Source organism: Mirounga angustirostris, unplaced genomic scaffold, assembly GCF_029215605.1.
Source record: "Mirounga angustirostris isolate CCGP_5_RB_7025 unplaced genomic scaffold, mMirAng1.0.hap1 SCAF_17, whole genome shotgun sequence".
In the NCBI taxonomy this organism is placed as follows: domain Eukaryota; kingdom Metazoa; phylum Chordata; class Mammalia; order Carnivora; family Phocidae; genus Mirounga; species Mirounga angustirostris.
Genome location: NW_026991725.1, coordinates 17,195,265 through 17,217,427, shown reverse-complemented (window position 1 = coordinate 17,217,427; position 22,163 = coordinate 17,195,265). Strand labels below are relative to the sequence as shown.

Here is a 22,163-nt window from a genome sequence, read left to right as displayed (position 1 = left end):
GTGAGCTACTTGCTTTTATGCAGCCTCTGGGGTCCCCTGGTCGGCACGTACTCTGCGGGGCAGAGAGGAAGGAGGGGCGCGCTGTGACAGGTGCGTCCTTGCTGCGGGAGGGCAGCCGCGGCGCACGGGCCGTGGTGTCAGACAGACGTGTGCAGACGGTCAGGGAAGGGGACGCGAGGTGAGATGCCTGGGTCCCTGGTGCCCGGGCGCCACCCCGAGCCCCTCCGCGGCTGAAATCTAACGTCTTGTTTCTGTCCCCCTGTGACTAATGAGCAGGACGACAAGTACTGGGCCCGGCGCAGGAAGAACAACATGGCAGCTAAGCGCTCCCGCGACGCCCGGCGGCTGAAGGAGAACCAGATCGCAATCCGGGCGTCCTTCCTGGAGAAGGAGAACTCGGCCCTGCGCCAGGAGGTGGCTGACTTGCGGAAGGAGCTGGGCAAATGCAAGAACATACTTGCCAAGTACGAGGCCCGGCACGGGCCCCTGTAGGACGGCGGTTTTGTGGGCTGGCTTTCGAATAGATGGACAGTGTGTTTCCCGCCTGATCGCACCACACCCGAAGCAACCTTTCTGACATCAGCACTTTACCAGAGGCGTAAACACATCTGACTCACATTCTCGTGTGCGTGCGCGCGCGCGCGTGCTTGTGCACTTGCCATGTTAAGGTAGCCCTCTCATCGTCTTTCAGTTCCGAAAAAGAAAGGTGCCATGTTTTTACTGGACTGCGGGACCCTCCCGCCCACCGCGGGGTCTCCAGCCCCTCCCTCCTCCTCCACTCCTGCCCCTTCCCGCGGCGCTCCCCGGTGGCTCCCGCCTACTCTGCCAGGACCCTCTGCCCGGCTTCACCAAGCAGGGCCCTGGTAAACTAGTAGATCTCGGTTGTCAAGACTACGAGCTCTTGTTTCTGTTTAATCTGTAAGTTACCATGCTAATAAGGTGCACAGAAATCACTTAGCACTACATTGCAGCTCTCTCTCTCTCAGTTATAGGTTGCTTTCCTCATATTTTCAGTTTTGGTGATAATTGTCTTCAAATTTAAAGTGCTGTTTAGATTTATTAGATCCCGTATTTACTTACTGCTATCTACTAAGTTTCCTTTTAATTCTACCAACCCCAGATAAGTAAGAGTACTATTCTAGAACACAGAGTGTGTTTTTGCACTGTCTGTACCTAAAGCAATAATCCTATTGTACGCTAGAGCATGCTGCCTGAGTATTACTAGTGGACATAGGATATGTTCCCTAAGAATTTCACTGTCTTTTAAAACACAAAAATTACAGTAATGCATTTGAGCATGCCCAGAACATCCCCAGGACAGGGAACCAGAGGGAAATGCCAGGTCTCAGAACGAGGGGTTAATTTATCAGTGTAGGAGCCAAAAAAAATTGCATCTTGGAACAGCTTTTGACATTGATATGTTTGGTTTTGTTTTCTCCCCTCTCCGGTCCCCCCACCCTCCCACTTTTCTAGTTACCTTTTTCCATATCCCCCTTGATACTCAAAACAATTACTTAAGATTCAGTTTTCCCCATTTTTTTGTAATATATATATTTTTGTGAATTATACCTTGCTGTTTTTAAAAATCATTAATAAGTTAATGAGTTGATGTTTTGTAAGACCCTTTATCCTAGTGGTGTCGTTTTTGAATGCTTCATAAATTAATGATTCTGGAGCTTATGTTTCTTATTTTCTGTTTGCTTTTTGAACATATGTGCTCTTAGAAAGTGGACTTCTGAAAAATGAATGTAAAAGACACTGGTGTATCTCAGAAGAGGATGGTGTTGTCACAAACTGTGGTCAATCCAATCAATTTAAATGTTTACTATAGACCAAAAGGAGAGATTATTAAATTGTTTAATGTTTATACAGAGTAATTATAGGAAGTTCTTTTTTGTACAGTATTTTTCAGATATAAATACTGACGATGTATTTTGGAAGACATATATTATATATAGCAAAGAGAAAAGGAAAACTATTCCATGTTTTAAAATTATATAGCAAAGATATATATTCATCAATGTTGTACAGAGAAGAAGCGCTTGGGGGTTTTTGAAGTCTTTAATATTTTAAGCCTATCACTGATACATCAGCATGTGTTTTGCTTTAAATTAAAATTTTATGACAGTATCGAAGCTTGGTGTGACAAATCCCGCTCTAAAATATAGAAGGAGCTTTCTTGTTTCCCATTAGGTCTCAGAAAGAAGTCAGTTAACGTCACCCAAAAGCACAAAGTGGATGTTAGTCAAATATTTATTGGATGATACAGTGTTTTTTTAGGAAAAGCATCTGCCACGAAAATGTTCACTTCAAAGTTATGAGTTCCTGGAATGAAATATCACTGCAAGCACCCCAAACAATTCTGTTCTCCTCTGTGGGCACGTGCGTCTTATGCAATATGAGGTTGATATTGGTGTTATGTGTATGGTTTCTAATTTGATAGGTGTTTTGACTTTAAAGATGGTTGTTCTTTTGTTTCACAAAGTTGTGTAATGTCAAGAGATTCTGCTGTTATTGCAAAGAAACAATTTGTGCTAGATTAAAACACCCTTTCATCAATGGGATTTTCTAGTCTCCTGCCTCCAGAGTACCTAATTCTTTAATGATCTGGTGGTCTCCTGGTCAGTCCACCCGCAAAGCTTCTGTCATAGTGTCCTAGTCTTGGGAAACCTGACCAGTAGGATATTCCTACTAGGTATTCTTTTTGTCCCGGGCCACAGATGACGGTAGGACGTGGGAGAGCATTAGAATCGAAATGCATTGTTCAGGTATACAACTAGTGAAATAAGTAAGACCTTTGGCCAAGTTCTGAAGCAGAACTGAATAAGCGGTATTCAGTAAGAGACACAGGTGGACACGCAAAGTTGGCGTTTTTATAGGTAAAAAGACCAATGGCCACGGAATTATTAAGTGGCAGTCATTACTAAAACAAAGACAAGCAGTATCTTTAAGTGGAGAAGCGATGCACCATGGACCGTCCAAGTTCACTGCCATGTGAAATGGTAGCTGAGAAAACTCTGAGCACTGGTCGTTCTTGGAGTTAGGTGGTTTGTATCAAATGAGGATCGCAAATGTTCTCTGTGGAAGAGATAAAAAAAAATCATAATAAAACTCATCCTTTGGTGTGCCAGGAGAGGTTTCAGAAAACCTACCTCGTCTTAAAATTTAAGAAACTTTGAGTCTGTACGTGTGCCTTCTGTGTCGGTCATGGTCACCACACACACATGAACACTCATTCCTGGGCTCCCTGCTTGCTTTCTGGGACAATTAGTAAATAAGGCAGTTCTGCCAAATGGCGTGGGAAGTCATGGCCCGATCTGGAATGACTCCGGATCAACCAGGGTCAAATGAGTTCTGCAGACTGCAGCTATTCAAAGTCCTGTTGTCATTTTTCACCTTTTCATCCTAAGTATCTTGCGGAGATTAATTACTTGGCCATTAAAAATGAACCCAAATCAAATCATGCCAACATCATTTACACACAATTTGGAAGGAGCGGCCCAGGACTTCCTGACAAGGTCATGCTGTCGTTCCCGTGGACTGGACTTGCAGAGGAAGGCGAAAACCCATCAGCCTGGCCTGGCCTGCTGCTCAGGCCCCTTGAGGCTATAGGGAGGGGTTGCGAGGGCTGTCGTGATCATTTCCTCCTTTTGAGACACTGGCCACCTTCTGACGGTTCAAAACACTCAATGGGCGAGGCTGTGATGGGCCTTTCATCTTCCAGTGCTGACATCCCACAAAGCAGAATGACCGCTGGTTCCTGGAGAGTGCGGAGCGGATTTGTGTGGCTAGGGTGCTGTACTAGATAACGCACAGGTTCCTCCCGTGAATCGTCACCGGTTTTGTGAGGGAACACACAATAATCCTAAGCGTGCATTTAAAAGGTCTTGGGTCTGATTTTGGAAGAGTCAAAAAGAATTCTAGGCGGAGACCCCCCCCCCCCCCGCCCCAGCGTAAAATGACAGGCATTCCATAACATGCAGAGCTCTGCTTGTTTTTTTTCCTGGTAGTTTATCTAATCCCCACCCCCCGCCATGTTCCTTTTAGGAAAACTCACATTTTAGGAGAGTTAATCAGAGTAATCCCAAAGCAGGCTGGCTTGGCCTGCTTGCCTGAGTGGAGTGCAGAGGCTGGGATTTAACCCGGGGTCAGCAAGCTGCAGGCGATGGGAGACCGTGTATGTGGTAGACCTCTTCTGCTCCCGGGGTGCTAGCTTCATGCCGAGGGCTCCTGGGCCTCCCTGGAAAGGCCACGGTCTCCTTCAGGTTTTCTCTACAATTAATAATGTCATTTTAAAATTGAGCAAAACCTTATCCTAGATCTTGATTGAGCAAAACCTTATCCTAGATCTTGATTGAATTGGACTTGGCAACTGAAATCAGTACATTCTGGAGAGGGCCAAGTGTGTGTAGAGGACTGTGTGTGTGTGTGTGTGTGTGTGCGTGTGTGAATATTTATAGTAAAATCATAACATCTTTAATTTGGGAGCACCTTACCAAATGTAACAATAACCATAACCATTATCCTTTTGGCAACACCACAAACGTTGCATCTGTTAAACGGGTACAAATTCACGTGAGGTCAGTTGAATTGTACACCATGATATTGGTGGTGTTTATGCTGTTAAGTCCAAACCTTTATCTGTCTGTTATTCTTAATGCTTAATAAACTTTGAATTTTTTCCTTTCTTTCATGTATTTTTGTTGACAGTCTACTAGAAATTCGATTCTGTTCCCAATCCTATCACCAAGAGACCATTTACAGAGATTACTTACATTGATGATAAATAATACTACTATGTAATCAGTGATACATTACTATTTATTCAGTACTTCTGTGCCAGGCACTATGATAAACACTTACATGGAATATTTGATTTAATCCCATATCAACTCTATGAGGTGGGGGCTATTGTTATTCCCATTTTATGGAAGAGAAAAGAGAAGGTTTGGGAGGTGAAGCAACTTTCTAACATTATATGGGTAGAGGTGACAGAAATGAATTCTGGTCCATTGGATGGGCATCATTTAGAGAGCTGCTTCCCCAAAACCAGTCCAAAGATTGGTTGGATGTATGGGAATCGACTGGGAACATATCCCAGGACTACAGATCCAGCAACTCTGAGACAGTAGGAAGAAAATGAATTGTTTAAGGGCTTCCAGCTAACTCCCATGTTTTGGCCAAGGAGTTGGAAGCAAGGATTTACAGACTTGACCTTAATTTGAGTCCATGACTCTTGGGGGATCCATGCAGAAGCTTCAGAATTTCCATAATTACCAGAAATTGTATGCAACTTTTTGTGTATAAACATATTTTTTTTTAAAGATTTTATCTATTTATTTGACAGAGACAGAGCTAGCGAGAGCAGGAGCACAAGCAAGTGGGAGTGGGAGAGGGAGAAGCAGGCTTCCCGCCGAGCAGGGAGCCTGATGTGGGACTTGATCCCAGGACCTTGGGATCATGACCTGAGCCGAAGGCAGCCGCTTAACCGATTGAGCCACCCAGGCGTCCCTATAAACATATTTTTCTATAGGGGAGAGTCACAGCTTTCCCCACTCCCCCAGGGAACCTGTGATGCAAGATGGAATAAAAACCCCATTTACAGATTTCTAGCAGGGCTGACGCAGTGCGGTGGTGCCCGGCCCTGGCAGCCCGTCAGACTCACCTGGGGAGCTCCACACACTGGCCCTGCGTGGGCTGCAGCCCAGGCCAAGGAGCTCAGCATCTTGGGCATGAGAGGAGGGGACTCTGTGGTGAGGAGCTCGGTGATTCAAATCTGTCACTTAGCAGGCATATGACCTTGCGCAGCACTAAGCATGTTTTAACCCAAATCTCCTCATCTGTGAAATGAAAGTATAATCTCCACCTCTGAGGGTTGCAGGGATGACTTCATAACAAATGCATAGTGTCTGGCCCATAATAGGCCCTCAACAGTATCTGTCATGGGGGCTCGGGGAGGGGAGAGTGGGCCGGGAGCAATTTTCCCAATTCACTCTCTCAGACCATTTGTTCCTTCCAAGAGGACAGAAAACAATTCTCCTGCTCGGAAGAAGGAGCAGGTAGCTGGAGGTGTGGGAATGAGGGAGAGGCTACACGGATGGGGCTTCACATTCTGACATCCCTGAGAGATCACTGCTTTGTACACAGGTCGGTGGGCGACCGTCCACTCCGCGGCATCTTCCCACTTAGATCGAGCAGTTACAAGTGAGGGTTCAGCTCTACTTTTTTTTTTTTTTTTTTAAGATCTTTATTAGAGAGAGTGCATGCGTGCGTACTACCGGTGAGGGGTGGGGGAGTAGGGATAGAGGCAGAGGCAGAGGGAGAAGCAGGCTTCTTCCCGCTGAGCAGGGAGCCCAATGCGGGACTTGATCCCAGGACCCTGGGATCATGACCTGAGCCGAAGGCAGATGCTTAACCGACTGAGCCACCCAGGCGCCCTCTACTTTCATCATCAAACACCTTTGTCCTCTCTCAGGGGAGTAGGCACAATGACCTTAAGATTCTCTTTGGGTGGGCGCCTGGGTGGCTCAGATGGTTAAGCGTCTGCCTTCGGCTCAGGTCATGATCTCAGGGCCTGGGATCGAGTCCCGCATCGGGTTCCCTGCTCAGTGCAGAGCCTGCTTCTCCCTCTCCCTCTGCCACTCCCTCTGCTTGTGCTCTTCTGTCTATCTCTCTGTCAAATAAATAAATAAATAAATAATCTTAAAAAAAAAAAAAAGATTCTCTTTGGGTGACCAATTTTATATTTGGCATTCACATCTGTTAGGGGAGAGGACTGCCTCCCCATGCCTGGAGAGGCTTTGGCCTCTAACATGGCACAGCACCTGTGAATCGATAGGAAGCCCCGTCATTCACAAGTGCCCAGTCCCCAGGGCCCATCACATGCTGCCCATGTGGGATGGCTCGTCCATTCATACTTAAAATATAACAAAGTGCCCAACCATCAAGCCCCCCTCTTCAAAGCATTTGAATTAAGTTCCCTCTGAAAATCACTGGCTTAGAAATCTCTTTGGGCATCTTTAGCCAGGAACTGGGTGAGAATTATTGAAATCTTGCCTTTGTAGTTGGGAGATAGCTTCTTGCTAATAAATCAAAAGGACCTTTTAGAGAAGAAAGACCCGAGTGAAGACAGTGGCAAGATTCCTCTGCCTCTCTGGGCTTTGAGTCAGTGAGGACTTGGGTCCAAAGGCCCCTCTCTCTAGCTCCTTTTCATCCTGCAAAGCCTGGCTCAGTGCTAGGAAACAATAGGAAAAGCTGTCAGTCACTGAGTCCTAAACCCTCAACCTGCCACATCTCATTTAATCCTTATGCTATGAAATAAGTAGTATTATTATCCCTGTTTTGCAGATGAAGAACAGGCTCAAGAAAGGAAGTCAGCAGAATTTAAACCCAGGCAGAAAGTGTTTGTGTTCTACACCACTCCACTCCACTCCACTCCACGGTTTCAGTCCAGTGCTCAGCAAAGGCAGAAGGCAGTTGCCATGGTTGGGACGGTGAGCAGGGGCCAGGCGAGCCTGGACTGGAATCCCAGATCCATTACTCACCATCCATGTGACATGGACAATTCACCAAGTCACCCCGAGTTTTATCTGTAAAATGGGCATCACAGTCCTCTCCTTGTAGGGTTGTTACTAGGATTAAGTGAGAACGTGCTCAGAGTGTAATAGGAATTCAACAAATACTTGCTTTTTGTAATAATCATAGTGATTGTTAATAAATATTGCTTGATTTGGGGCGCCTGGGTGGCTCAGTTGGTTAAGCGACTGCCTTCGGCTCAGGTCATGATCCTGGAGTCCCAGGATCGAGTCCCACATCGGGCTCCCTGCTCGGCGGGGAGTCTGCTTCTCCCTCTGACCTTCCTCCCTCTCATGTGCTTGCTCTCTCTCATTCTCTCTCTCTCAAATAAATAAATATTGCTTGATTTGATTTCACAGGTGATGTGCTACAACACAGTCGGACCCTATATTGCGTATTTTAGTGGATGCATTTTCATTCCGGTCATTCGGCCGTGTCTTACATTTTTGAAGGGCCTCAAATTAAGATGTTTGATTTGTCACTAAATGAATATATATTCACAGAGATAGAATGATAACTTTTTGAGTAACTTTCTTTGGGAACTTCTTCATCTTTTGAAATATACCCTAAGATTCATAAAACAGAAGTGGCCCTAAGCCTCCGTCCACCTCTGATGGTGAGCAGGATGGGTGTGGGAGAGCTCTGCAGGGAAGGGGACGATGGAGCAGGGAGAGGAAAAGCAGGAGTTTGCCAGGAAAAGATGGGGAGGGACATTCCAAGTAGCAAAACAGAGGTTGAGAGAACAGAACTCTCCTGGGAGCGATAGGACTGTTGGAGTGTGAGGTATGAGGGGGAGAGTGACAGGAAATGAGGTATGGCCAGACCATGAATGTCCTTGCACACCACTTTAAGGCCTTTGGACTTTATCCTGATCAGGAGAATGACATAAGCAGTTCCTGTATTAGAAAGATGATCCTGGCAGCTACTCGGAAGATGGATTGCAGGGAATTAGGAAGAGTTGGAGGCTGAGGGAACTTTCTACATTAGTCTCTGAACAAGGCTCTAGGGATGAGATGGATGGATAGATTCAAGAGCTATTTAGGGAGCTGGAATCCATGGGGTTTGGTAGAAGAGTCAAGGACAGCTCGAAGGTTTCATGACATGATCTCAGTTGATCAATGGTTCACAGCCAGGGATGCACAGAAGGATCATCCGGGGGAGCTTGTAAAAATACCTATGCCTGCACCACCCTGAGACTTGCAGAATTCTGCGTGGAAGGCCAGCCTGTCCTCCTTAGAAAGCTCTCCCAGCTTTTTGTTTTTGTTTTTGTTTTTTGTATTTATTTATTTGACAGAGAGAGACACATCGAGAGAGGGAATACAAGCAGGGGGAGTGGGAGAGGGAGAAGCAGGCTTCCCGCTGAGCAGGGAGCCCGATGTGGGGCTCGATCCCAGAACCCTGGGATCATGACCTGAACCGAAGGCAGACGCTTAATGACTGAGCCACCCAGGCACCCCCAAACCTCTCTCCAGTTTATTCTCCCCTGTGCCCCCTGGTTGAACAACACTGCACTGAGCCTCAAAAGACCCTGAGGGGGATGTGGATCAGAAAGCATAGCTTCCACTTTTCACTTGAAAAAAAAAATAAAAATCACTCTAGAGCTTAAAGAATTCTGAACCCAGACTTTCTGGAGCAGAGCATCCAATTAGAAAACGGGGATGCCAGAATCTGTACTCACGCTTTTTGGACTCCAAGTCATTTACTGTTCCGGATATGCTGATCCTTGCCCGTTGGCCCTATACAGTCCCGAGTGTGGCTGACATGCTTGTACTTTATAAGCCCCATAATCCATCCACAGCTGCCTGCACAGGCGGGATATCTAACCTCAGAGAAGTGGCTCCATCAAATCACACTTTGCTGCTCATTTGAATCACCTGGGGGGCTTAAAAAAATCCTAATTCCCAGGTCATACTTCAAACCGATTGCATCAGAATCTGCTGGGAAGGGTGGAATTCAGGCGTCAAGGTTAAAAAAAATCTCTCAGGCGATTCCAACTGCAGCTTGTGGCTCAGTGACCTAAGTTCTTGCTACGCTCAAAGCGTGGGCCATACATCGGCAGCAGCATCACCTGGGAGCCTTTAGAAACGTGGACTGTCGGGTCCCACCCCAGACTTACCAAATCAGAATCGACATTTTAACAACATCTCCAGGTGATGCCTGTGTGTGCTGCAGTTTGCAAAACACTCCTCTAAACGACCCTGGAGGGACTGAATAAATCAGTGGAGGAGGGCATGCAAATGAGTAAAAGTCTTTGCAATCCTACAAAGTCCTTGGGCTTCTCTGATTCCTGCCCTTCTTGATGTTTAATCGTTCAGCTTCCCTTGGATTCAGTGTGATCTCCAGAATTATAAATACTTCCACCACCACCACCACACCTTTTATTGGGCTAATTTGAGTAGGTTTCTGTTTCTTGCAACCATGGGTACCACAAGACGCTAGCTTTTTAAAATTTCCTTTGGTTGGAATCAACCAAAGTGCTTTGCAGACTGCTTCGTTAGTATGGCATGAGCACTAGTCATCGCTGGTGGTTTGGTGCAAGGTCTCAGAAGAGTTTCTCCTAAATGCCGTCTTTTTTTAAATTTATTTATTTGAGAGAGGGAGAGCATGAGCAGGGGGCGTGGCAGAGGGAGAAGCAGGCTTCCTGCCGAGCAGGGAGCCCGACGCGGAATTCGATTCCAGGACCCCGGGATCATGACCTGAGCCGAAAGCAGACGCTTAACCGACTGAGCCACCCAGGCGCCTCTAAGTGCTGTCTTTTTAGACCAAGCTCACCAGACACGTGAAGCGTTTGCAGGTCAGTCACTATGTTCCTCTCTCAGTTGGGCTTGAGGATGCAGCCTGGAAATAGTACAAGTTTTGGAGCTAAGTCAAACCTGGGTTCAAGCCCTGGCATTCATTTATTCAAGAAATAAATACTCATCGAGCACTCACTACGGAGAAGCCCTTTTTAGCTGGTAACATTATACTTAGTCTTTCTGAGCCTCGGGTCATTTAATGCCATCTCAATATTGGTTGCATTAAACACAATAACATATAAAGCACCTAGCAACCTGGAATATTAGATACTCAACAAGTATTCATTCCCTCACACTGCCCAACCCCTCCCCCCCCTTCTACCTTGACCTTGCAGGAGATAAATAAGCTCCTGGGAGTGGCCCAGGAGTCATGTCCTCTCTCCGGCCTTTGAAAGTCAAATGAATAACACAACATGCTGAGGTAATTGGCACTCTAATCCCTGAGGTTAGATTTACTTGTAGGGTTTCCACCCTGACATACTACAGGAGAGGGAGTGGATTGAGAAAGGAATCTCGGGGAATTCACATCTACTACCCTTATTTTAAGACGAGGAATCGGACATTTGTTGGTAGAGACTGGAGTCCACCCTAGGTTTGCAAACTTCTGTCTACTGCTTATGCAATAACATCAGCCTTGCACCTAAGAACCATATCCCATCCATCTTTAATCGTCACTCAGAGATAAACTGATAGAGTGGAGGAGCATCATGGACTTTCGAACCCCATAATCACTAATTTGTGAAAGCCTCCCCAAATTTGCATGTGCTTACGTAACCCCAGGATGGGGTTCAAGTTCTTCTAGATGCAACCCTACCACCCAGATAGATTGCAGCCTCCAAACCACTTCCAGCTAGAAATTCTGAAATAATTCTCAGGATGTGAAGAGCCAGTTGGGGACTGTGAGGTTTTCCTGGGGGTTAGTGAAGATGGGCTTCCAGCAGGAGTCCCCAGGGTGCAGCTACAATCCATGTTTCCTTCCTGTCCTGTCCCTCAGGCAGCGTCCGGAGGCTTGAGAGGTGCTTTAGAGGAAGGAAAGACGTCCTCATGAACGTCTCACTGGAGGAGGACACACTCCAGGAAGGGAAAGGACTCCCTCCCACGGGATAAGGATCCCGCCATACCTGAACACCCTTGCACAGTGGAATGTTCCCTCACCTGTTCCTCACCTCAGCCCTTTCAGCAACCCCACAAGGTGCTCAGGGTAGAATAAATGAGGAAACTGAGGCCTAGCCAGAGCAAGTCTTGTCCAAATTCAGACAGCAGGGGGGCAATCTGTGCTGCAAAGTATATTTTGACGTCCCTCCAATCCCTCAGGGGGCATGTGCTGACCTCGGCCCACCGCCTGCGTCTCTTCAGTGCCTTACAAACACACCCCAGCTTCCTCAGCTCTAAGTAATAAATTCTGAATAAATAGGAAAATAATAAATGCCTTGGCCAGGCGGCTGACTCCCCAGCCTGCACCCTGGTGCTTCTCTACCCACCACCTCTGAGATCAAAGGTCACGATTGGTGAGGGAGAACCCAGGACCCCTCTGATTTTCATCTGACATAGGACTGCCTTTCCTAAAAAGAATCTTCCCCACCTATAACCTTATTCTCCTCTTCCTATCTCTTCTGCTCATAGCTTTGAAGGCCAGCAAATGAGTGTCCTTTGACAAGGCTCCCGAGACAGCCCAAAGATGCCCCTCCCTGTCCTCCACCCTCCCTACTTCCTGTGGGCGCAGGAGGCCTTGTAGAAGTCTCTTCACCCTCCTTTCAGCTTCCCCGGCCCCCTGCTGCTTCCCCAGAACTACTGAGGGATGTGGACGCATACCAAAGCCTCATGAAAAGTTACCCTTAAAAGACCAAAGTGCCTTTCTTTCCTCTGAAAGAAGATGAATCTCCAAAATAGAGGAAAAGCAACTTAAAAGCAGAGAGGTGGTGGGGGAGCAGAAAGATGAGCCTTCCCTTGGTCTCACAGTTCTCAGTGGGAAGCCTGGATTGGAGCTATTTGTGCACCCAAGACGGCCATGCTCTTCCTACCTTGCCCCTCCCCCTCTCTCCCTCCTGGGTATGGTAGTGGAGAGGGGGTGTGAGTGGGTGGATGTGGAAGCCAGGAGCGAAAGACCTTAGGAAAATCAAGGGTGGAGATTCAAGGCTCCAGGCAGCTGGACGGGACAGGAGAAGCCCAGACGTCCCAGCCCCCTGACTGTGACTTGCAAACAGCAAGGCTGACTCTCTTAAGCAATCCCCATTCACCAACGTGTCTGTGTGAACAGGAAGCCCTGTTCCCATTGGCAGAAATCCACCCCAAGGCACTTTTAGGATCACACAGTAATGTCTGAGTCAGAGGATGCCTTAGAGATATTTCATCTGGCAAATCCTTTTCATTTTTCAGACAAGAACATTGTCCAGGGAAGGAAAGTGACTTGCTGAATGTCACACGCAGCGAAATACAAGTATAGTGACCCCTCCTTCAACAGAGCAAACACCCTGTCTCTCTTTTGCTGTTTTCCATGTGGACCCAAGGGGCAAAGATGATCTGATCCTTGCTTTGCTAATGGAGAAGTGGAGGCATGAAGAGCCTGACTCCCTCAGCGTACTGTCTTACAGGTTTTTAAGTGTCCAAATGCTACCCATTCTTCACGACAACTTGACATGTCACTTTTCCCATGAAATCTCTAGGCTCCTGGTTGGAAGCACCCACTCCCTCCTCTGAACCCCACCCCAGTTCTAACCCAAGCTCTCCATCCACCCATCTCTTGTGATGACTAACTCCCTATGATGATATCTTTGTGCACAACTTAAGATGTCAGCATCTTTCAGGGCAGAGATTAGGTTATGGATTGCAACCAAACCTAATTCTAACAAATTCTTGAATACATTCCTGTATGTTTTAAAAGATTTTATTTATTTGAGAGAGAAAGCGTGCAAGCACACAGCCACATGTGAACAGGGGAGGGGCAGAGGGAGAGGGAGAGAGAGAGGCAGAGAATCCCAAGCAGACTCTGCTCTGAGCACAGAGCCCCACTCGGAGCTCGATCTCACAACCCTGAGATCATGACCTGACGACGGATGCTTAACCAACTGAGCCACCCAGGTGCCTCTGCATTTCTATATTTTTATATTCTTTGTGCAGAGTTAAAAAAAGAAAAAAACCCACAAAGTTTAAAAGAAAAAAATGATCTGATCTCAGAACACTGTGATTCCATGAAGACTACCTTACCACATTGATCCTTTCCCTAAATGATGCATCCATGGACAGATGCTTACCAAGGGCTGGATGGGAGGCTTCGAGCAGGACGGATTAGCCCTGGGTGTAGACAATATGGGGTACATTGTTTGAAGTGATTTTATTTTATTTTTTAGAAGATTTCATTTATTTATTAGAGAGCCAGAGAGAAAGAGTACGAGCAGAGGGGAGGGGCAGAGGGAGAAGAGACTCCCCGTGAGTGGGGAGCTGGATGCGGGGCTCGATCCCAGGACCCTGGGGATCATGACCTGAGCTGAAGGCAGACATTTAACCAACTGAGCCACCCAGGTGCCCCTGAGGTGATTTTTAAAATGATAATGTCAATGTTCTCTGTTTTTATGGTAGAAAAATTTTCAGTTTTTACCAAATACAATAGGAATTATGTTGGATTTTCTGCTGAAGGTATTTTAGTGGAAATTTTTGACTGTGGAGACTTTGGAACGCTGTTAGATAAATCCTGAAGGGAAACAAAAACGTGGAAAGTACTGCAATTTCTGGAATTTACTGAGAAGTGAGATATTTCATGTATCTCTGCCAAACTTGCCCCGATGAAGATAGTAAAATTCCTGTTTGTAAAACTGTTACTTTGTGTGAAAGAAAGTTTCGGAATTAAAATTGGCCAAAAAAAAAAAAAGGGGGGGGGGTGCCTGGGTGGCTCAGTTGGTTAAGCGACCGCCTTCAACTCAGGTCATGATCCTGGAGTCCCAGAATCGAGTCCCGCATCAGGCTCCCTGCTCGGCAGGGAGTCTGCTTCTCCCTCTGACCCTCCCCTCTCTCATGTGCTCTCTCTCTCTCTCTCACTCTCTCAAATAAATGAATAAATAAAATCTTAAAAAAAAAAGAAAATTGTTTGATCAACCAGGAGTGAAGAAAATAGCCCTGACAAATCCAGCTACTGAACATGAATTTGCAAAGACTAATCTTGACAAAATCACCGACAAATTTACAGAAGTTAAGGGACAAACAGAATTTGTAATATTATTCTTCATTAATTGCAACAGACAGGATATGCAGGTGTATGCTTTTTTCCTTTACAAGAAAATACCTCAATATAATTTTTAAAAGTATTAATCTGATATTATTCTCCTTTTGCCCTATATTTTTGTTGTTACTGACATGATTATGTGTATGACGTTCAAGGAGAGAAAAATTTCACAGTTTTCTGCCATTATCATTGGTTTTAAAATAATTGTGTTGTACAGAGGAAAGGAGGCTAAAAATGATCCATTCCGAGTACATCCCTGGGTGCTCCCCCACCCCTTCCTCTGCCCCCCTGCGCCCTCTCCCTGCACCCCTCCCCCCATGGTGAACACAATTTCCTCTCAATTCTCCAACAAGACTTGCCTCACCCATCCCTCACAGTATCTTGGAGATGAAGCTCCTATGAGGCTATGTTTCTGGCCATTTAAGGTTTATCAGTTATGTCTTCCCTATTTAACTGTAATCGCCTTGGCTCTGGGTCCTTGTCCATTTTTATGATATGAAAGGAGAGATACAATATCCTCCCTTGGAATCCCCTGTATGAGAGGGTTTCTCCACCTCCACACTACTGATATTTTAGGCCAGAAAATTCTTTCCTGTGAGGGCCACCCTGTACATCGTAGGATGTGCCACATCACCCCTGGCCTCTCCCCTCCAGATGTCAGTAGCACTCCCCCAGCCCCCCACCCCAAGGCGTGACCACCAAAATTGTCTCCAGAAATGGCCCCGGTTGCAAACCACTATTTAGACTGAGAATCTGCAGCTTGTAGTTGAAATGGGCGTGGAAGAGGCCCTCCTCTATGTTGTTGAACTTGGACAAGCCTCCTAGCATTGCTGAGCCTCTGTTTTCTGCATCTGTGAAGTTGGAATAAGAACATCTATTTTGTTTTGATGTGAGGTTCAAAAAAGATAATGTACGTGAAAATAACTTGTATGCTCTAAATCTATTTGTGGTTGTGTGAGGTCATTATTATAAAGAGGTCAAAATTTTTACACTGCAATTCAGTGGTGGGGGAAAAAATGCAGCTCTTAAAAGGATCTATAATTGATTTCATCTTTATTTGAGTCCCCAGAAAACTTAATTGGCCAATTAAATGTAATTTCTTCTTTTCCCATTTAAAACCTCCTTTTCCATTCAACTTGATCTTTTTGGGTTAAGAATTCAATCAATTCAAGATAGAAATGTCCAGGGCAGTTTCCCTCAAGATATCTCTCCACCTTCTTCTCTTTCTCCAGATTGTGTCTGGGTCAGGACGGAACTTAGGAGCCCTACGGTAATGGGGCGGGGGGGGTAGTCTCAGTTCCCCGAGTTGGCCACAAGTCGCCACTGATCTGTGGGCTGTTCTGGACTGTTACTGGGTATTTGCCTGGGAAAGAGTCCCACCTTGTCCTTTGGAGCTTTGTGTTTGGTCCCCACTCCCTGCAGCCATCTTATCTACCATCTAGATCTACTTAGGTCCTTCATTTCTTTCAGCCTCTGCATCTCCTGGAGGCCCAGGAACTCCCAGGTGTGTTCTGGGCACTGAGCTGGAGTCTGAAAGTCTCTGCAAGTCGGACCTCTGGCCCCCTTACCTGGACACCTTCCTCAGCCCCGGTGCCATGCTGGGTGCATTCTGGGCCGATCAGGGGCTACCTAAGACATTTACATTTCCCAGGGGTAAGTTATATTTTCTCATTGCAGTGCTTCTAAATTCATGCTAAACATTTTTCACCCCTCCTACCCTCAACACCCAGGGTTAGACCTTGATTTGTGGAGCAGAAACACCCCCATCTCACGCCTGCCCCCTCCAGTGGCACTGAGGCCAAAGGGCTGCTAGGAAGAAAACAGGTTTATCAATACGAGAACATACATTGAGATGTATTTCAAAACCATGAGCAGTTACAGCAAAGGCTCCGGGCCAGGTGACGGGAAAGAAGAATCCTCTGAAAATGAAAAGCATGCCCCAAACTGTCTTCATACTGCAGCCAACTCTCCTCCCACACAGAGACAACCTCCTGCCCTTGAAAAGCAAAACCTTGCCCTTCCTAGTTTCTCTGCCTCCTTTTCCCTTCCTCCTTCTTTTTCCATTGTCATTGCCTTTCTCTCTGGACTTGGTTTCTGGCGTGGTTTGCTCTTGGGAGTTGCCCCCTGAAAAGAGGCCCTTGGGTTAGCCGAGGGCTCCCTGTTTGCTTTCCTGTCTTTTCTGGGGAAGCCGGGCTGACCCAGCTGCTCTGGCAACCAGTGTTTCCAAGGAGAGCCGCCAAGCATGTGGAGCCTCCGAGGGGAGAGCTGGGACAGCATCTCCTCATGGAGAAGCCATTCCAGGGTGTTTCTTCAGAACCATTGACAAGGGCCAAGACAGACTCCAGACTTACTCACCAGCCTCAAGAGCCTCAGGAAGCAAGTCCCAGTGGCTCCATCAACAGCTTCCTCTGAAAATTCATATCACAAACTATTCAGGGCCAACTATGCATTCTTGGTAGCACCCCCAAACTTACGCTACAAGTATGCTCACACGGACACGTCTCCCCTTTGACTCTGTGAAGAAGCCTGGATTAATATAATGGAACTTCCTCTGCCACATGGACTAAAATAACTCTGGCATCCCTTTCTGGATGGATGTTAACTAGGAAAGACATAGCATTTAAATTATGCTTATTACTTCCAGGCTGTGGATTTAGGAAAAAGAAATGGAAGTCACGTGCACTGGATTTTCTAATGGGATGGATCTGAAAGGGGAAAACATGCCAAAGGAATATTTAATATCTTCCTCTCCTTCTAGGCAGCCTGGCTGAGAAAGGAGGTCCAGGTTCTACTATCATCGTCATCATTACTAACATTCCGCGTGCCTACTCTATGCCAGAACTCTGGTTAATAAGCATTTTATAAGCTTCATCTTAGTCAAAAGAATTACAGTTTAGCCAACAGACCCTACTGGGGACCATCTATTTCTAGGGGAGACCAGGATGTGCACTTAGCATGAATTAGGGGTTCCTGCCTAGAGCTACCATATACCTATTTAGTGCTGGCTTTTAGCCATACATATGTGATGAATCAATGTTTAAATAAATGAATGACTGAATGTAGTAGATGTGCTCAGAATGAATCACATACAGAAGAATTATGTGTAAGAATAGAGTCTTAGAGTCTGTCACCCCGCTGGGCTATCTCGGCCACAGACCTTGCTTTGGAGTGGACCAGATAGTAGCATATTATTCCATTCCACAATGGATGGATAACTTTTTGGTGGAACTTAAAGTTTGGATGAATAGGGAAAATTTTTCTTCCCCAAATTTTTATTGGTATCTCAAAGGGGGTAAACTTTTAGGACACAGTTACGATTTCAGGCAAATGATATAACCCATCTGACTTTCTATTTCCTCAACTATAAAGTGGCTACAATAATATCTACCAAAGAGAGTTTTCTAAAGATCATAAAAGATCAGATATGTAGCCAGGGATTTGGGGCTCAAATATATTAAATGGCTTTACCATCATTACTCATTCAATTATTCAACAAATATTTGAATATTATGGGCCATACCATATTCTAGATGCTAGGAATACCCCCGTGAAAGAGATAGACAAGGCTCCTTAGTGGGTCAGGGGAAACAAACAATAAACAAATAAACAAGATAATTTCAGATTATAGTAAATACCATGAAGAGAGTAAAAGCAGAATGAAAAGGCCATGCTGGGGGCAGGGTGGAGAAACTTTAGATGAGGTCCTCAGGGAGGACCTCTCACAAAAAAAGTGCCTTTTCAGCTGAGATCTGAATCAAAGGGGGAAAATGCCATACCTAGGCTTTTCCTGGGGGGAAGAGAAGTTCAGTCAACAAAAATGGCACATGCAAAGGTCCTGAGGCAGAACTGACTATGATGTGGAGACAGACAGAAGATCAGTGAGCTTAGTGAGTGAGGAGAAGGGCCCCGGACAGGGCTAGAGAGGTAGGCAGATGCCAGATCATGGAAGGTGTTACAGGACCTGGCAAGGAGTTTGGATTTTATTCTGAGAGCTGTGAAAATATTTGGAAAGCTGTAGCAGGGGAGTGGTATGTTCTGATTTACATTTGAAAAAGATCCCTCTGGCTGCCATATGGGGAGTGAATTATTGGACCTATATGTGAGTTAAGTGGAATAGTTGAGGGCAGAGGTGATGGTAGCCCAGAGTATGGGTAGCAACTCTATGGAAATGGTTGCATCCAGATGGTGAGCAAGGGAATTGGGACTAGAACCGGGCTTACAGCAGCGTCTGTCCCTCTGACCCACTGTGTGCCAACATAAATATTCTTGCTTTGCTTGCTTGCTTGCCTTTTTGCCTTCCTTCCTTTAGATTTTATTTATTTGAGAGAGAGACACAGAGAGAGAGCATGAGCAGGTGGGAGGGAGGGGAGGGGGGAGGGGCAGAGGGAGAAGCAGACTCCCCGTTGAGCAGGGAGCCAGACTCGGGGCTCGATCCCAGGACCCTGGGATCATGACCTGAGCCAAGGCAGATGTTTAACCGACTGAGCCACCCAGGCGCCTCTCTGCTTTTCTTTTTTAAATGGATTTAACATTTAATAGTGCTTCCTACAGAGCCATAAGGTCGCTGGGAGCTGCTAAGGTCTACACGGGAACAAGAATAACATGCTGTTGGGACAGCATCCTTGTCAGTGTACTCAAGGTTTGGTGTCCTGGAGTGTTGGACATGAAAGGGGCCAAGAGAGGCCAGGAAGGGCAGGAAAAGAGGGGCTGGCAAGGTCTTGGGGTTCCTGCAGGGCATGGGGCTTCTGAGGCATGCATAGGAAAGGTTACACTCGAGGAGGAGGAGGAGGCCCATTTCCACTTGAGCTCAGTGACCTTGTTGGCAGCACAAGGACAGAGAATCTATGCGGAGACCGTCGGGAGGGAGAGGGTCAGCAGGAGCCTGGAGCCTGCAGAAGGACTGGGTGGGAGCATGCCCTCCACTTTGGAAACCTGAAGGGAAGTTCCCCCAACCCCCAAAACTCTTCTCAGCAGTTCACGTGCTCTTGGGAGGTGAGGAGGAAAAGGTGCCATCACTTCTGGATGCTCTGTGTTTCTCAAGTGTCCTGGCTGCCTCTCCATCATTACGTTTCAGACATCTTACCATGATTCTTTGTTTGTGGGTGGGTCTCCCCATGGGACAGGGGTCCCCTTGGAAGCGGTCTTATCTCCTTTCACACCCTTACACCATGTCAAAGAGCTGGTATGCAGTAGACAGTCAGCAGACATTTGCTGAACTACCCAATATATGACATTTCCCAGAAGCACAGAGCCGAAGAATTGCTCTTCGTTGGATTCTAAGAATTAATAAATCAACAAGCCCAGGGATTCTTAGCCTTCGTGAGTCACAGACCCTTTTGAGAAAATAATGGCAGCCACGGACCCCAGAAAAATCCATACCTGGAACCTGGATGTCTGACTTTCCCAGTCTGTGTCCCTTCCGCCATACCTGGGCAGAGCCAGCTAACATGGGGACTCTGTCACAGTCGTCATACAGAGGGTGCAAAGATAATAATCAGAAGCATACCAAGAACTGGCCCTGGGGAGAATTCTTAGAAAGCAGATGATTGCAGAGATACGAAGCTGGGCTGCGGGGATCATGCTATGCCTCCTCTGGGCGGGCCAGGAAGAGTCTAAAGGGTATTTAAGTCCTGAAAGTTAGTGACAACTCAGTTGTCAATGAGAACAGGGCAGTCATACCAACTGTGTGTTTAGGGATCCAAACTTAATTGTAAGCACTAATTAGCTCATTTTCAACCTCCTGGGTACAAACACCTCGAAGCAGGAAGCTCTGTCTTTGTATATAGATTTATTAGGGACAAAGTCCCAAGGGGATGCAGGGATTTGGAGGCTCCTCTGGGTGGCTAACACAGAAGGAAACACAGATTTCTGCAGGTTTATCCCACCCCCTCCCGCTTAGTGAGAGACAGACAGAGAGAGTCAGAGAATGTGTTGGAAGACATGAAGAAGGAAGAAGGAGCTGAGAGTGTGGTGGGAGAAGAGGAGGAATGGGAATGCAATTTCCATACAAATCTGTGGGTCTTTACAGCCCAAAAACCCTCTCTGACTCAGAAAGTCACAGAAGCCTCCAGCCCTGCTCGGAGTGGCTGAGAAGACCTGGCGAAAAAAGTAACATTCCCTGTAACCATCCTGGCTGTTTTCTTCCTTCAAGAGCCATAAGGCTGGGTCCACAGGAAAACAGAACCAAACAAAACACACTCAAAAAAAGAGAACTCACTTCCCTCTGAGGACTGTCATTAAACACCAGATGTCCAGTAGGGAGAGACTCTAAGCCAAATCAGCTGTGCTTGAGCTCCCAAGCCTCCTCTCTCCTTCCCGGCTTTTCAAACCACAAGTCCCTGTGCCTGTCAGTCTGATGGGAGCTTCCTCTCCACCCGATGTGACATCATGTGAGTCCCTGGCTTTCGAGCTACAGTGATGGGTGGGGGTGATCCTGCCACTGTCACACTCTCCCTTTACGGGGGACTCCCTCCCTTCTCCAGCCCTCCCCGCCCACCCCCCCTCCCACACCTGGCAAATTTGTATTCAGTTCTATTCAGCTCAGAAGTTACCTCTTCCATGTTGCTTTTATCCCTAGACTCACTTTTTCCTCTGTGCTTGAAGATGAGGACAGCTAACATTTATATATCTATTGTGTATCCACCATGTGCTACTTACAGCCTCTTCAGTCTCAGAACTAGGAATAGCTGAGATTCTTCTTCAGAACTCCTCTGCATTTATCTTGGCACTCTGAATCATTTAACTAACCATATTTCCTTTCTTTATTGCTTTGGATGCTAAGAAGCCCAAAGCCACATTTGTGACCCGTTCATCACTAGCGAGGATACATGGATACTCTTAGGATGTGATCAGGGTGGCCAACCTTATCTCTTGTTTTCCCTCGTGTTTCCTATCCTTGCTTTTTCTTCACCCTGATTGTATTATCTGCTTAAAAAAAGTCATTGGGTTACTTTTTGCTTTGTGTGGGGAAACTCAAATCCTGTCTGAAATGGGTCATGATGCAAATAAAAAGTAAAAGGCGTTGTCTATATAGCTCTGTAATTTTCATAGTAATCTTTTTTTTTTTAAGATTTTATTTATTTGACAGAGAGAGACACAGCGAGAGAGGGAACACAAGCAGGGGGAGTGGGAAAGGAAGAAGCAGGCTCCCTGCAGAGCAGGGAGCTCGATGCGGGGCTCGATGCGGGGCTCGATGCGGGGCTCGATCTCAGGACCCTGGGATCATGACCTGAGCCAAAGGCAGACGCTTAACGACTGAGCCACCCAGGCGCCCCATAATAATCTTGCAACTTTCAAGGCAACTCTCAAGGAGCTCAGAGTTTGCATAACTTATTCAAGACCATGCAACTTTTGAATCAAAGAACTAGGAGTCAAATCCTTATCTAACTGACTTCAAAGCTCATGCTCTTGACATATAATTGCTTATACTTAGCACTAGCTCTGTACCTGATTTCATGCCGTGTCCTACACATATTATCTCATTTATTCTCATGACAACCCTATGACGCAGCTACTCTTATCACAACTATTTACAGGTAAAGAAAGTAGGATTCAGAAAGATCAAATCATTTGCTCAA

At 46.3% G+C, this 22,163-nt stretch overlaps 2 protein-coding genes across 10 annotated transcripts in view; one reads left to right on the top strand and one right to left on the bottom strand.

The window, feature by feature from the left end:
• The window catches only part of HLF (HLF transcription factor, PAR bZIP family member), a 56,785-nt gene extending 52,097 nt beyond the window's left edge, over positions 1–4,688 (top strand). For 3 of the 6 annotated variants that reach the window (XR_010408554.1, XM_064582748.1, XM_064582749.1), the window contains exon 5: positions 277–411. Coding sequence is in view for 3 of the 6 variants with exons in the window: in XM_054510885.2 (XP_054366860.1) it covers positions 274–492 (219 nt within the window). In the remaining 3 variants the exon portion in view is untranslated. Of the gene's footprint in view, positions 1–273 lie in introns of all 6 variants that reach the window. The other 3 variants (XM_054510886.2, XM_045889188.3, XM_054510885.2) reach the window with 2 other exon arrangements.
• The window catches only part of MMD (monocyte to macrophage differentiation associated), a 153,466-nt gene continuing 133,538 nt past the window's right edge, over positions 2,236–22,163 (bottom strand). For 2 of the 4 annotated variants that reach the window (XR_010408557.1, XR_010408555.1), the window contains 2 exons: positions 4,058–4,272; positions 2,236–3,078 (listed from right to left, as the gene is read on the bottom strand). Coding sequence is in view for 1 of the 4 variants with exons in the window: in XM_064582754.1 (XP_064438824.1) it covers positions 3,055–3,078 (24 nt within the window). In the remaining 3 variants the exon portion in view is untranslated. Of the gene's footprint in view, positions 3,079–4,057; positions 4,273–10,347; positions 10,414–22,163 lie in introns of all 4 variants that reach the window. The other 2 variants (XR_010408556.1, XM_064582754.1) reach the window with 2 other exon arrangements.